Source organism: Lepisma saccharinum, chromosome 28 (genome assembly GCF_977018435.1).
Source record: "Lepisma saccharinum chromosome 28, izLepSacc3.1, whole genome shotgun sequence".
NCBI classification, from domain to species: domain Eukaryota; kingdom Metazoa; phylum Arthropoda; class Insecta; order Zygentoma; family Lepismatidae; genus Lepisma; species Lepisma saccharinum.
Genome location: NC_139256.1, coordinates 16,650,261 through 16,664,399, shown reverse-complemented (window position 1 = coordinate 16,664,399; position 14,139 = coordinate 16,650,261). Strand labels below are relative to the sequence as shown.

Here is a 14,139-nt window from a genome sequence, read left to right as displayed (position 1 = left end):
ACAAAATTCCCGGACTTATCCAGATTTTCCAGAACAAGAACCAAAATTTTCCAGACCATCTCATTGAGGTAACTCATGTATTTAAACATGTGCACAAGGAGGTCACTACATTTTAACTCAACACCAGACTTAGAATTCCACTTAACCAATTTTTTAGAATATTTATTTCACATGTTAAAAGTAATAATAAGAAGGGATGAACAGAAATTGACTGTTGGAAAGGTACATCAGGGCGTGAGCTTTATGTATTGCCTAATGGTTAAGAGAGATTCTTTTTTTAAAAGAATCATAACAATTATAACACATAATTATAGTAAAATTTAGTATATACGTATGTATTAATCCTAATATAAAGCAACCACAATTCCAAAAAGTAAATGGTAAATGGCAATAGCAACTTACTGTAGTAGATATCTACTTGAAAATAGTTCAAAATATGACCCACTTGAAAATAGTTCAAAATATGACCCCCTTTTCTGAAGTATTTAATATTCAATTCCTACTTAACTACCGGTAATACTCAGTATACCAAACTGAAGTGTAGTTTGTCTGCAAAAAAATTCATTTTTACTTTGTTTATAAACCTACTTTGATTGCACTACTACAAAAATATTGATTTTTCCGGAAACACAATAAATTTCCCCGATATTTTCATGACTTTTCCAAAATTTCCAGGTTTTCCAGACAGGTTGACGCCCTGTAGGTAAACCCCAGAGATACTCAAGCTGAAGCTTGCATGGAGCCACTCCACTGTTTCCACCTTGTGGTTGGTCGATTGACTTTTTTTTTCCTCTTTGGTAGAGATGCACCCTTTCCCTTAAATTCGGAGTACCACTTAAAAACTGCATGCCCACTGAATGGATATTCAGCAAACTTGGTACAGAAATGTCATTGCAGCTGTGAACTTGGGAAAGTTCTCCTGTCTTTGATGAAAGCCATTTTCCATAATACCACTCTTGGTGGCGAATAGTGCATATTTCGTGGCTGCAAAGCAGACCAACAGCTTCTTTTCGTCTTTGTTTATCTTTACATTCATAAAATTTTGTGCACCTGGATTCCATGAAGCATAAATAAATATATGTTTCAAATCATGAACATCATTTATGCTCACATAGTATAGTTAATTGGCATAGGCAATGGGAAGAGGTAATGCACTTATGTAGTGAGGTGTACATAATAGTGAATAGCAACACAAATCACAAAACATCTGACAACTTACCCCTATAGGAGTAAAGATCCCCACATGTTTTCTCATCGTATTAAACAATGCCGGCTTCTTAGTACAGACAGGAACGGAGCACTAGAAGAAATGTAAACAACACAAAATTGCAAAAGTTTACTGCAAAATACAGTATGTACATCAAACATATAATATGTTAAAGCTTTGCCGAAGTGATCACGTAAACAGAAATAAGAACAAATCATATATTCCCTCGCAAATCATGATCATGATAAGTGCAATATAATTTTTGCTATCACTCCAGACTAGTATTGTACTGGAGAATTTTGATTCTAGCATAAAACTATGCATGTTTTCAGCTTGCTACACAAAAGACAAATACATGTTCTCCCTTCAAATAATGTTACCTATTAAAATAATATTAAATTATATACAGGTAACTGAGAATTACTTACAAACCAGATTTAGATACCATGTCATATTATTAAAATACTGTAATTGTATCTATTTTGAGGAACAATGTATATGTAATGCAGTTATTTCTGTCAAAGTGGTAAATTAACGATTCTAAAAGTTTGATTGTTAAATACATTACATTTGCAACTTTATTAGTGAACCCTTTGGTACTGAAATAACACAGTAGACACTATCTAATATTAAAAAAAAGGTCTAAAATAGCATTTCTTTTACTAATGACATTTTTGTAGCTTGATTACATACAAATCAACTGTATTTTATGAAAATTAGTATGTAAAAACACCAAATTACGTACAAATAAGGTTTAATTAACACGTTCTTAAATTACATTTTGCATGGACAATAACTTACGTATAAAACAGAATTACGCAGAACTGAGTTACGTATAAACAGGGTGGCCAGTCTAGGACCTTGATAAAATTCAAGTATAATTCCCAGTTTTCAATGCAAAATATCAAAAAATTCCAAGGTACAAGCAGACGTTTACTCTATTTCAGCCTTACGTATTACCCAAAATATCTAATTCAATTCAATTAAATAGTGTATGTAAATAATATTTAATTTAAATTGCGGAATTTACATTTGCCATTTCAGAAACACAAGTCACAAATCTTGCAATAACCTTCCAACTGTCAGATAGATTGTAAGAACACTAACAAAGCAAACGGATTGAGAGAATTCTGTTTTATTTTCCTACCTCGATAAAAATAAGATCTAAACTGTGAAAAAGTTGCCTCGGAGCATTAACAAATATGTATAAATTCAAAGGGATTTGGATTAATGAAAAATGCAATTTCTCATGTCTACGAAGAAAAGTTTACGTAGAATTTACACATAATTCCCAGAACCAATAATTCCCGCAGAACTCTTGGAATTCAAGGAATTCCTGGTGAGTAGACACCCTGATACAGCAGTCTCAACTGTATTGAACACATTAGGTATATATCTGCCAAATCACATTTGTGCATGTCTCACCGTAATTCTATAAAATGGTGGCAATTCTACCCACAATGGTGAAGTTATTGGCCCTCCATCCTTAGAGATTATGTTCACTCCTCCTTCATATATTCGGAATGTGGGAACACTGAAAACAAAAATAAAACATAACATTCTAAAAAAATGTATGCTCACCTAAGACACATACAAAGGAAAGTAATTTAAACTTGACAATATTGATCGATCGATTGAGTTGGTGTTTTAAGTTCACTTAATGTGCAGTAAGGCTAATCGGAACTGGACCTACAGTTTAAAGTGTGATCGGAACCACTATGTGCCTCCACCGGGTATCGAACCCAGGACCCCTTGATTACAAGACAGCGATGCTACCGCTGTGCCATCGGGGAGGCCAAAACTTGACAATATAAAGGGTGTCCCAACAAGAATGACAGATTTAATAACATGAAAAGAATCTTTAATTTGCATGACATGGTATGTATTGCTACATCATTACAAAGGGTACGTGTTGCCAGTTTATGAAAAACAATATCTGTCATATGACTTGCTCTGAATGTAGTGAAGAAATTACTGATGACTTTTACACAGACTTGATCCTCGATTTGGCCAATCACATGACGAATTTCCTCCTCGAGTTCTGGTAAGGTTTGGGGATAGGTTTAATCAACATGCGATTTCACATACCCTAAAGAAAGAAGTCGCAGGGTGTCAGGTCACATGACCTCGCTGGCCAGTTCTAATCACCTTTGCGCGAAAGGACTCAGCCCGGAAATTTGTCATGCAGCAAGGCAATCGTCTCATGGGAGATGTAGCAGGTATCGCCATCTTGCTGCAACCACAAATGTACAATATCCACACTGTTCAAATAAGACAACGGTATTTAATATATATGAACAGCGCCGCCAACCCAACGACAACAAGACACTGGCGGAATTCAAATCCAGTGTTCTTGTTGGGACACCCTTTATATTGAGTCATGGATGCCACATTGTAATGGAAAATTTGAGGCAAACAACATATAGACAAGGTTCATGCAAAGCAAGGCTGATAGAAACAAGTTTATTGAATAAATATTTACAGATTAATAATTTGGGTACCTGCACAAACAGAAGACTAAATACTGAAAATCCTAACAGTGCCAATCGACTAACTTCAGCACTACAGTTAGAGTTTTAAGAGGTCGGAAAAAACTGGCTTTTTTGGAAAATGGGGGAAAAAAAAAAACAGTTTTTTTCCGCAGCATTTTTGGTTGGGCTTTTTTCAGCTTTTTTCACAAAAGTGTCTCAAATGAATGAAAATACAGGACAGGAGTTGCCAGTATTTTTCCTGTTCCATGGTTTTCGTTTATCTCCCTACCGTAAAATAGACACTCATTTCTAAATATAAAATACAATTTACAATATGAAATTTGTAGCTAGACATAAACAGTGTTTTCAAGAAAGCTGGCTCTTTTGAATGGGCGGTTCTTTCCGAATGTTATCTTCATATTTTGGTAGGCTTATTAAATATATCTATGTAATATATAAATATATCTATGTAATATAAACAGATTCACATAACTAGAGTAGTTTTGTATGTGTGTTTTTAATAGAACCTGATAGTATGATTTTCATTGATTGAATTTTGTTATACGAACACGTACATGAAGGAAAAAAGGAAATACTGCTCTACCTTTTGAAAAACTAGTATCAAATCTCTTTATACTAAATTTTGTGTTCAGTAAAATATATATTTGTGTTCTGGCTTTCCAGTATAGCATGTATAATTTGGTTAAATGGCGGCTAAACCTAGTGACGGAGCAACTAGTGGTGTATTTTGGCTGCTTGCTGCAGTGGTTCTCAACCTTTGTGTGACCACAGCCCAGTAAATTTATTTCTTACATGTTGATACCTTGATCCCAACAATTTCACTCATACATTTCTGATCTTTAAAGTTCATATGAAAATTAATATGCAACCTTAATTAATATTAATATATCAAGTATGGCATAATCATAGTGCACTAAAACTGAAGTAGAAGCAAATAAGATGGCGAAAAATAACCTATTAAAGATATGTGGACTGGACCCAAAGTTTGAAATGGGATCCAAAGCACTCTGCCTCCACAGAGAATTCAAACTCAGACTTATTACAAGGCAACAGCATTACTTTATTCAACTCCAGGGGGTCATTCATGATTATAAAAGGAACCTTCTATCAAAATGCCGGCCTTTTTCCATCAACAGTACTTGCAATTTGTTCTCTTGTGATTTACAGGCTAAATTAGATCTTAATCTCTGATGAAGGAGCTAACAATCTTGTTAAGTTTAGAGAACATTCAGAAAGAAGCAACACATGACAGTGGAGGGTGTCACATTGAAGAGACAAGGGTCCCTTCAGTCTAAGCAAACATCCACCATGCATGCACAAACAAGACTGAGGTTACATGTTGCGTGACAATGGAGGAGCTTTCAGACTGAAGTCACAGATGACAAGCAACACAGTCTCCTTCAGTATAAAGCAAAACATTCACCGTGCATGCAACAATAACAGACCGAAGCGGCACGATGCACGGCACTAAGAAAACAGGGTAGTCCGAGCAACATACAAGTGACATGTTTAGCTTGTTGTCGTGCTTCAGTTCAAAAGATTGAATGGATTACTGAGGGTCTGCTTCCAAGTGACAAATGTCACTTGTTGCTTCGGTCTGAAAGTTCCCTGAGAAAATGGTACAGGCCAAGTGACACTTGCAGCTTATGTTGCTTTGGTTCGAAAGATTGCATGTACTTCTAAGGGTTGGTTTCCAAGAGCCACGTGTCGCTTCCATCTCAAAGCTCTGTTAAACAGGATATATACACAAATTCACGTAATGTGTATGCTTCTGCATAGTGTTCTGAACAGTAAAGATTTTTAATTGTACCAAACATTGAATATTTTGATATTAACATTTGTTTCATATTTTATGACAAACATTTATATTGAGACCCAAACATGTAAAAGCTTGTTTTAAGTTCACTTCATGGTCGGATGTGATCATCAGGACTAGATGTTTAGTTCTAACCCTAGCTTACCATATAAAAAAGTTACATACCAGGGGGCGCCTGATAGATCCACACTTTTTTTTTATCACTAAAATTCAAGAAAACATTTTATTATTGAATCACTGCTTCCTTTCCTGATTATATATGTGCAGTTATTTATTAATTATAATACAAAAATTACTATCATTAATAAAAAATAATAACCAATTATTGCATGAGTGTCACATATATTTTATCATTTACTAAAACTCACAAAATCCATATTTTTTATTAATGCTTTTTAGTTTGCAGAAGTGCGGTTGCTTATTAAATACAGTAGAGCATCGATTATCCGAAGTAATTGGGGGACATGGGTGTTCGGAAAACTGGTTTGTTCGGATAATCGAACTGTACATGTTTATTTGACAAAAAGAAGTACTGTACAGTAAATTTATTCATAAAAACAGGCATCTCTTTAAGTATGTATTACAAAGTAACGTACAAAGGCAACTTTAGTAGGAATATATAGTATGTGGTACAGTTTATTAAACAAAAATATGTACATATTACATACGCATTTTGCATGAACAATACACACAGTACACAAAATTAACGTTTAAAAAAATCCTTTATTTTGGTCTGTCTAAGCAAGCCTACACGCTTATGAGCAGCTAAGTCACGTACTTTTTTCATTACAGATATCTGAAAGTGAGCGAGTACACAGTTCGGTTAAGTGGTCGTTCGGTTGACCGACGTTCGGATAATCGACGCTCTACTGTATATTAATTACAATAATTACCATCATTACCAACCAATTGTACACTGTCACTGGCATGAGTGTCTCAAATGAGACACATTCAAAGATGGCACCTGATATGCCCACCAAGTGCATTTTGCCTCCTAATTACATTACATTTGCTTCTATGAACAAAAGTAATAAAGAAATATTAGGAACAACCTAGGAAACAATGTAATTTTATTTTCAAACAGTTGAAATATCTAAACAATAGATGTGGTTGGCCTGCAAGCCCCTCTCCCCCTCAGTAATCTACCTGAAACATTATGCAATATGGGTCTCCTGGGATTGGCCAATATCTGTCTCTTGGCTGCTACATCATGTCAATTTTTTTTAGCTAGTTGTAAAATATGTCACTACAAACCTGTAAACTCATAGCAGTAACTTCAAGTGAAATAGGTTAGCTGTAATTGGTGAAAAGCCAAAAAATCTGTTTTTTTCCAAAAAGGTGGCTTTTTTGAAACTCTAATTACAGTACAAAAAATAATATTACTCACTATAACAAAATATTTTTGCATTTTAAAAATAATATAGGTAGTCTAGCTACAAAACGAATGCAGCAATTACCAAAAATACTTACAAGTTAATATCAGGAAGTTCTCCTTCATACAACTTTGTCCAAAACAGTTGAATATCTGAAACAATAATTGAAATTCACATAAAAAGTAGCCACGTTTAAACATTAAGATTCTGGTGCTGGTATCAGGTGGAGTGTGTGAATAGTTAATCAACAGACTGTCAACATTGTTCCACATAAACACTTTAAACAAACTTTTTTACACCTTAGTAATTCTTCCGCATACTAAATGTTCATGTAGGTCATGGTCTTCTTGTTTAATGTTTAAAAAAATATCCACACAGACAGAGTTATTACCAGTGAAAGCTTCTTGTCTCTCTTGCTTTTTGTACAAAAGTTACGAACATTCAAAATCTTGGTTGCATGATATTTTGGACACCCTGTATATTGGTAGTCGTTAGGGCATCTGACTACCAAGTTGTTACGTTCCCCGGTTTATTCTGAATGGATCAACTTACTTTTATTCCTCGACGGCGAGCATGAGACTTATCAGCCTACTTTGAAGCCCTCAGGTAGTGGGAAATCAGATAAGGATATGTTAACTTAAACCTTGCTAACTCTCGCACACCAAAAATATATTTAGATGTCAGTTAAAGTTAATATATTAGACTTGCACTCGCAATTAAACTCCTTATTACAAACAAAATTGTATTAAGATCATAATAGTTCTTGGCTACACAAATTAACAGATTCACATTTCCAAAACCACTTCCATTATCCAGCAGCATTTATAATATCTCTCACCTCACAACCCCACAATCAAATGTTTTAGGTTAGTCCATAACCATAACAGACTACCCAATTGAACAAAACAAATTACATCACCATAGACAATTAACATATTAAACATATTAAACACTTAAAATGATACAATAAGTGGGTGCGTATCAAAGTGAGAGACCCAGGTTCGATCCCCGGTGGGGGAGAACTGGGCCTTTTTCCACCTGTTCAAGCGGCTCCAGCGCCCACCCAGTGTCGTATAAAGTGGGTACCTGGAGGAAACTCTGGGGGTAAAGGTGGCCGAGGGGCATGGTGCTGATCACATCACCCCCACCTTCGGCTGTGATCAAGAAAGTGTGGAGCCCTAACTCCACACCCCTATACACTTTCATGGTGAGCACTTTACCTTTTTTTTCTTCTGTATATTGGTAAACTGTAAAATGAAGTATGGAAATGCTTGTGCATGCTGGTGGCCAATTTCTATGATGAAGGTTCCAGTGGGACAAAGTTCTCTTACAATGATGGTGACCAGGGAAAGACAAAACTAAAAATACTTCAGGCGCCAGAATTTATTTTCAAATATGGGCTAAGAAAGCCTATTTAACCAAGATAAAGCTATACATTTTGAAATGTGACCTTAAAACATTTTATTTATTGATTAAAGGGCTCAGGGGTAAAACATAGTAGCCTAAGTGATATTTTGGTCATTACTGAAATATCAAAGTAAAAAGAGTCATCTTTAAATTTTCGCATTTTGGCATGCAATTTGCAATGGACTCATTGAACACGGGAAAACACAACACGAAAACAATTTATCTGCAGTATAGCTTCTAAAAACCTTTCTGCGTAATAAACTCAATAATGACCAAAATGTCACTTACCATGTTTTACCCCAACACCTTCAATTAATACAACACTGGGTTAAAAGTAGTTCATTTTTGTGCCAGAGTGCCCTTCCTAAAGAAGGCTCTACCGGTAACAGCATAAATAATTATCAGGGCTGAGCCGATATCAGTATCGGAAAGTATTGGTTGCAATTTATCTACCGATATCATCCACTACTTCTGCAACATTTTGTTCTTTCACAGGGTCTGCAAAAGTGGCATGCGATAATTTTGTGGAGTCTAATTATCCTGGATATTATGCAAAATTCAAAATTTATTTTATTTTGCACCAATTTTGCAGGAAAAACTATATTTTGTGATTACATAACATTATTTTAATACATAGAAATTTTCAGCGAAAAATGCAGGTTCGACCAGTAGTACATCCCCTGTGTGTGCCTAATCTTCAATAACCTATTTTTTTTATTCTGATGTATTCCTTGAATGTTCTAATGCAAATTTATTGGTAAATTCATGCATATAATCTGAGAAGATTACTTACACACGAATTATGGTCAATATTTTGAACAAATTTTAATTATTGCAATTTTTAAGTATCAGAATTGGTGGGAATCAGTAAGAATATCAGCATCAGTATCAGTTCAGCCTTAATAATTATGCAATAGATTCTAATATATGGCAGACGCCTACCATATCACTGCAATTTTAAAATTCAGACAGCAACAGTGGAAAAAAATTATAATGGAATGTTTATTATTCTGATTTAATGATACATGTGATACTGAAAATACACAAACATAAAATAAAAACACTGTATTATTTAGTTTTAAAAATTGAACGTAATGGAAATTTCCGTAAGTTAACTTGAATTATTACAAAAAAATATTTTTGGAAATGGATTTGAAAATTCTGGCACCAGGTAAAAATTGGTACTCATGACCCTCTCTACCCCCTGGAGAAAGTGAAATATTTTGCATTGTTCATGGAGATCTTGTTGTTTGTGAATATTTTCAGTTGATTTTTGCTGAAAAGTGTTATTGTGAAGTAGGCTACATCTGTTACCTTAGCGTATTACTTTACCGTATAGCAGAACAGCCCTTAGGCTTCATGCAAGTGAATGTAGCACCCAAAACGACTTTACACAACAGCAGCTATGGTTTTACGTAATTAGATTAGGATTGCTAGGTTTGGTATTGACAGTTATTTTCGGCATATTCTTTTGCTATTTTAGTGTGCATACAAACAGTTTTCACTAAAAAAAGCAGCGAAGTCTGGTAAATGTTCGATCTAGCACAAACACATTTCCTTATTTTTACAGAAGAAACTACTTACGGAAATTACTTTCTATAGCATTGTACAAGTTCTTGAAGGTATTTTCTTTCATCAAGAAGCTATTTTAGAGGATTTTTTTTACTATGTTTGCCTAACCTAACACTATGTGAACGGTTTGTGGGGTTATTATGAATGATCAGTGTGGCTACATACCCTAACATAAAGAAGTAACAACATTTTTTTTTTTTTTTACTATGTTTGCCTAACCTAACAGTATGTGAATGGTTTGTGGGGTGAATGGTTTTGGGGCTATCATGAATGGTCAGTGTGGTTACATTCCCTAAACAGAAAAAAGAAACCGTTACACACTTCCACAATGTCCCGCAATGCTATAGAAATTAATTTCCGTAAGTAGTTTCTTCTGTAAAAATGAAGAAATGTGTTTGTGCTAGATTGAACATTTAATGCAGGTTTTAACTTAGATGTGCCATACTTTGGGATCAAATATCTCCGTTATTTGTGCTTTCCTAATGCTGGAACCACTTTTATATTATGCAAAACATTGAAATCTGTTGACGTACCACGGCAACCAGGCATCTACCCCTGATTCTAACCATCATAAATTTATGTCCTTTTCTTAACAGTCAACTGGAACTGAACACTCCACATACTCAAAACTATGATTCGTGAACTTACCAGTTACAGATGGTCCAATATTCTCCACTACAGAGTATTCAGATGATACTTCTTCACAAGAGGTGTCACACTGCTCAAGATTCCTAACAGGCACTATTGAACTTGTAGCAGTTGCTGTATTGATGTTTCTTTCTTGCATGTTTTCACTATTCTGTCTATAGTTATGTTGCCTCAGATCTACCATAGCTGTATTGATAACAGTCAGGTTTCCCACTGTTCCTATTCTAACATTTGGCATCCGATGTGCATGAACTGGTAACATTTGAGGTGGTACCACAGGTGGGGGAGGCCCATGACGAAAATGATGCCTAATTGGCCTGTTAACTGTACCAGGAGTCACTTGTCGAGGTGCCATAAGAGGCCAAGGTACCACACTAGGTGCAGGTACCATGCATGGTGTTGAATGTGGAGGAGGTACCATGGATGGTGCTAAACGTGGAGGTGGTACCATGGATGGTGCTAAATGTGGAGAAGGTACCATGGATGGTGCTGTATATGGAGGAGGTACCATTGATGGTGCTGGATGTGGAGAAGGTACCATTGATGGTGCTGAATGTGGAGAAGGTACCATTGATGGTGCTGGATGTGGAGAAGGTACCATTGATGGTGTTGGATGTGGAGAAGGTACCATTGATGGTGCTGGATGTGGAGAAGGTACCATTGATGGTGCTGGATGTGGAGCAGGTACCATTGATGGATAGAAACTTGCAGAAGGATGGGGTACAATGGAGGGTGGAGGTACCATACAAGGCACAGAGGAAGGTGAATGAAATGATGTGGTAAAGGTAGTGGGTACCATGGAAGGCTGGGGTGCTTTGGAGTGACCCAATATGACAGGAGGAGGTACTGGTTGAGGAGGAAATACTTGAGATGGGGCAAAATCCCTAACTACTGGCATTTTATGGTTTGATGAAGTGCTCTGCATTGAAGAGAATTGTGAAGCAGAGGAAGGATTGACAGGTTTATGTGACAGGGTAGGAATTGCCTGTCCACGGCTTGGGGAGTCTGAAGCAGGTGAACCCAGACCACTTTTTATTATTGGAGAATCAAGTACACTTTTAATTTTCCAAGGCACTGATAGAGATTCTTCTATTGAAGTTTCTGGCACTTTTGACACTACAGAACTTGATAATTCCTTATTTTGCACAGCACTACTATCACATTTTTCAGTATCAGATAATTTTACATCTGTTACTGTCCCAATATCACATATAGAGTCTATAGGTATACCTATAACCATATTTTGCTTCAAAATCAATTTTTTTGACAAACTGGCCTGCCCAGATTCAGGTGGATTACTATTTGCAGGTATCGGTAAAGCCTGGAAATTAGAAAAAACTCCCGATGATGGTAATAATGTATCATCTAATTCTGGTACAGAATCATCATTTTGTTCTTTATCATCTTCACTTTCAATATTTTTTCCTAAGTCTTGCATACAGAAATTTCTAGTGCCATATAAAGCAATATCTTCATCATCAAATTCATCCTTACTTGAGTCTATTGAAGTTCTCGAAACTATTTCCGGCTTGCTTGCAGTTGGAATGTGATCACTCTCATCATTACCAATAAAAGGAATTGAAATATATTCACTGGTACCTTTGTATGAACTACAATGTGTAGCTTCTGCTACACCTTTATTATTTGCACCGTTATTTTCACTCAAATTAGATTCCACATTATCCATAACACTTTGACCACATTTGCTACTGCACTCAACACTTTCATTTATTCCCTCAGTTTCCTTAGAAGGAAGTTCAGCAGTGCTCTGTCCACTATCTGGTGTTCTTGAATCACGTAATAAACACATTTTCTGATGGAAGGCCATCACTTGAATTTGCCTTCTGTATAGCTTCTTCCGTTTCTTATCAGTACTGATTGTCTGCGGATTTTGATCTATTCCTAAATCTGTAAGTAATATATTTGACACATCCAGTGGAGGCACTGGAGCTGTAATGGGCCATGCTTGATCAAATAAATGAATCATGATATCTATAGCATATAACACTCTCTCTGGAAATATTTCTTTCCAGGTTTGGCGTAATTTGTACATCTGACTCTTTGATGTTGTATTTGCATTCTGAAATGTAGCCGGGTATATAGATCCAATTTTTGCAGAAAAAATATTTATGTATTCCTTGCCGACATTTTTTATAATAGAATCTATCAGATATAAAGCAGGCAATTTTGAACTGACTTCTTGGATGTGTTTTTCTATTGTATGTGCTATTGCTGGTGCAAGGGCAATATTGTCCTCGGCAAGCATGGTTAGCATGCTAATGTGAGGCTTGCTACATGTGGTTAGGTCTCGCAATGAATTTGCGAATTCAGCTACAACTTCATCGGACATTCCTAGTGTTTTCTCTTTGTACAAATATCAAAACATTAACTCGCGAAAAAGTTCTGCATATCGAAATTCGTATACCCTATAAAAATAACATTGCACTCATACGGAAGAATGAAAGCAAATAAATTCCACTATTTCCGTTGTACTTCTGTCGGCATTATACATATTACAAAAATCATCCTGACTTATACGCCAATATATATGAAATATCTTCCCCATTCTTGCAGAAGAAAGTTCACAAGCATACAGATATGCAGAATTACAATATTGAATTTTCAATTTGTCCACAACCGTACTAAAGAAATAATAACAATAATAATAATGTTATTGAAATAAATACTTTCACTTAAATTTAGTTCCATAATAAGTACGATTATGGGCAATAGTTATCATATTAATTCGTTGCGTTTAAATCTCTCTGAAGATAAATGTTCATGTTTCTTTGGCACTGGTCTCTTTTTCATTACACATTTGTTGGGGTATCACTCATTACACAAGCCTCCAACAACTTCACCGCCCTTCGCCTTCTGACGTCAGGTAAAATATGTAAGATTGAATACATAAACCCTCAACGTTGGATAAAAGATCGGCCGAGTCTGCTGCCACGCACGTGTCAGCAGTAAGAATAAGCTTCAAATTTGCTGCTGCCACGTAATTCGTCTGCTAAGAGGATGTTACAAATCTTAAGAACAGATTAAGACGAGAGAAATGCAAGTTTATGATTAGTGGGAATGAATGTACAGGTAATTTAGAACCTTTTTTTTTAGAAAGCATTTAGCGATATTAATTTAATTCTAACAGAACTTAACCTAACTACGAGAGCATTTAGGTTTATTATTAGAAGAATGCTGAGGGACCTAATCTTAAAACATTTTTGTGAAAGTAATCGCTACAACTTCACAGTATGTGTTACAGACGTAATTGCATACATAGCATGATGAAATCACGATAAAACAAAGACCGAGTCTACTGCCACGCGCATCTTTTTTGAGGTCCCAGCAGAAAAAGAACGTGGCAGCAGGCACTGCCTAAAATATCCCTGTGAAGTTGACTCGAAGTTTGTTTCCCACTTCAAACCTACTAGTAGTCAGACCGTTAGTTCTTCGTTAGTTCTCATAATATTTTCGTTAGTTCCACACTATTAAGGAAATAAATGAGTCGGGCCAACTTCACACTTTTGCGACCCATATTCGAACTGAAAACTAGGGGTGTGCGGGATCCCGAAAACTCGGGACCGGGATCGAAAAAAAAAAATTCCCGTCCCGATCCCGACTTCG

The 14,139-nt window shown here is 35.8% G+C and overlaps 1 protein-coding gene across 2 annotated transcripts in view; it reads right to left on the bottom strand.

Moving 5' to 3' along the window:
* LOC145980973 (uncharacterized) overlaps positions 1-13,116 on the bottom strand; it is a 58,475-nt gene extending 45,359 nt beyond the window's left edge. For both annotated transcript variants that reach the window (XM_083114061.1, XM_083114062.1), the window contains exons 1-4: positions 10,516-13,116; positions 6,986-7,040; positions 2,633-2,741; positions 1,220-1,300 (exon numbers count right to left, since the gene is read on the bottom strand). In XM_083114061.1, coding sequence (XP_082970187.1) covers positions 1,220-1,300; positions 2,633-2,741; positions 6,986-7,040; positions 10,516-12,865 — 2,595 coding nt within the window. In that variant the 5' untranslated portion in view covers positions 12,866-13,116. The remainder of the gene's footprint in view (positions 1-1,219; positions 1,301-2,632; positions 2,742-6,985; positions 7,041-10,515) is intronic.
* Between the last annotated feature and the right edge of the window lie 1,023 nt (positions 13,117-14,139).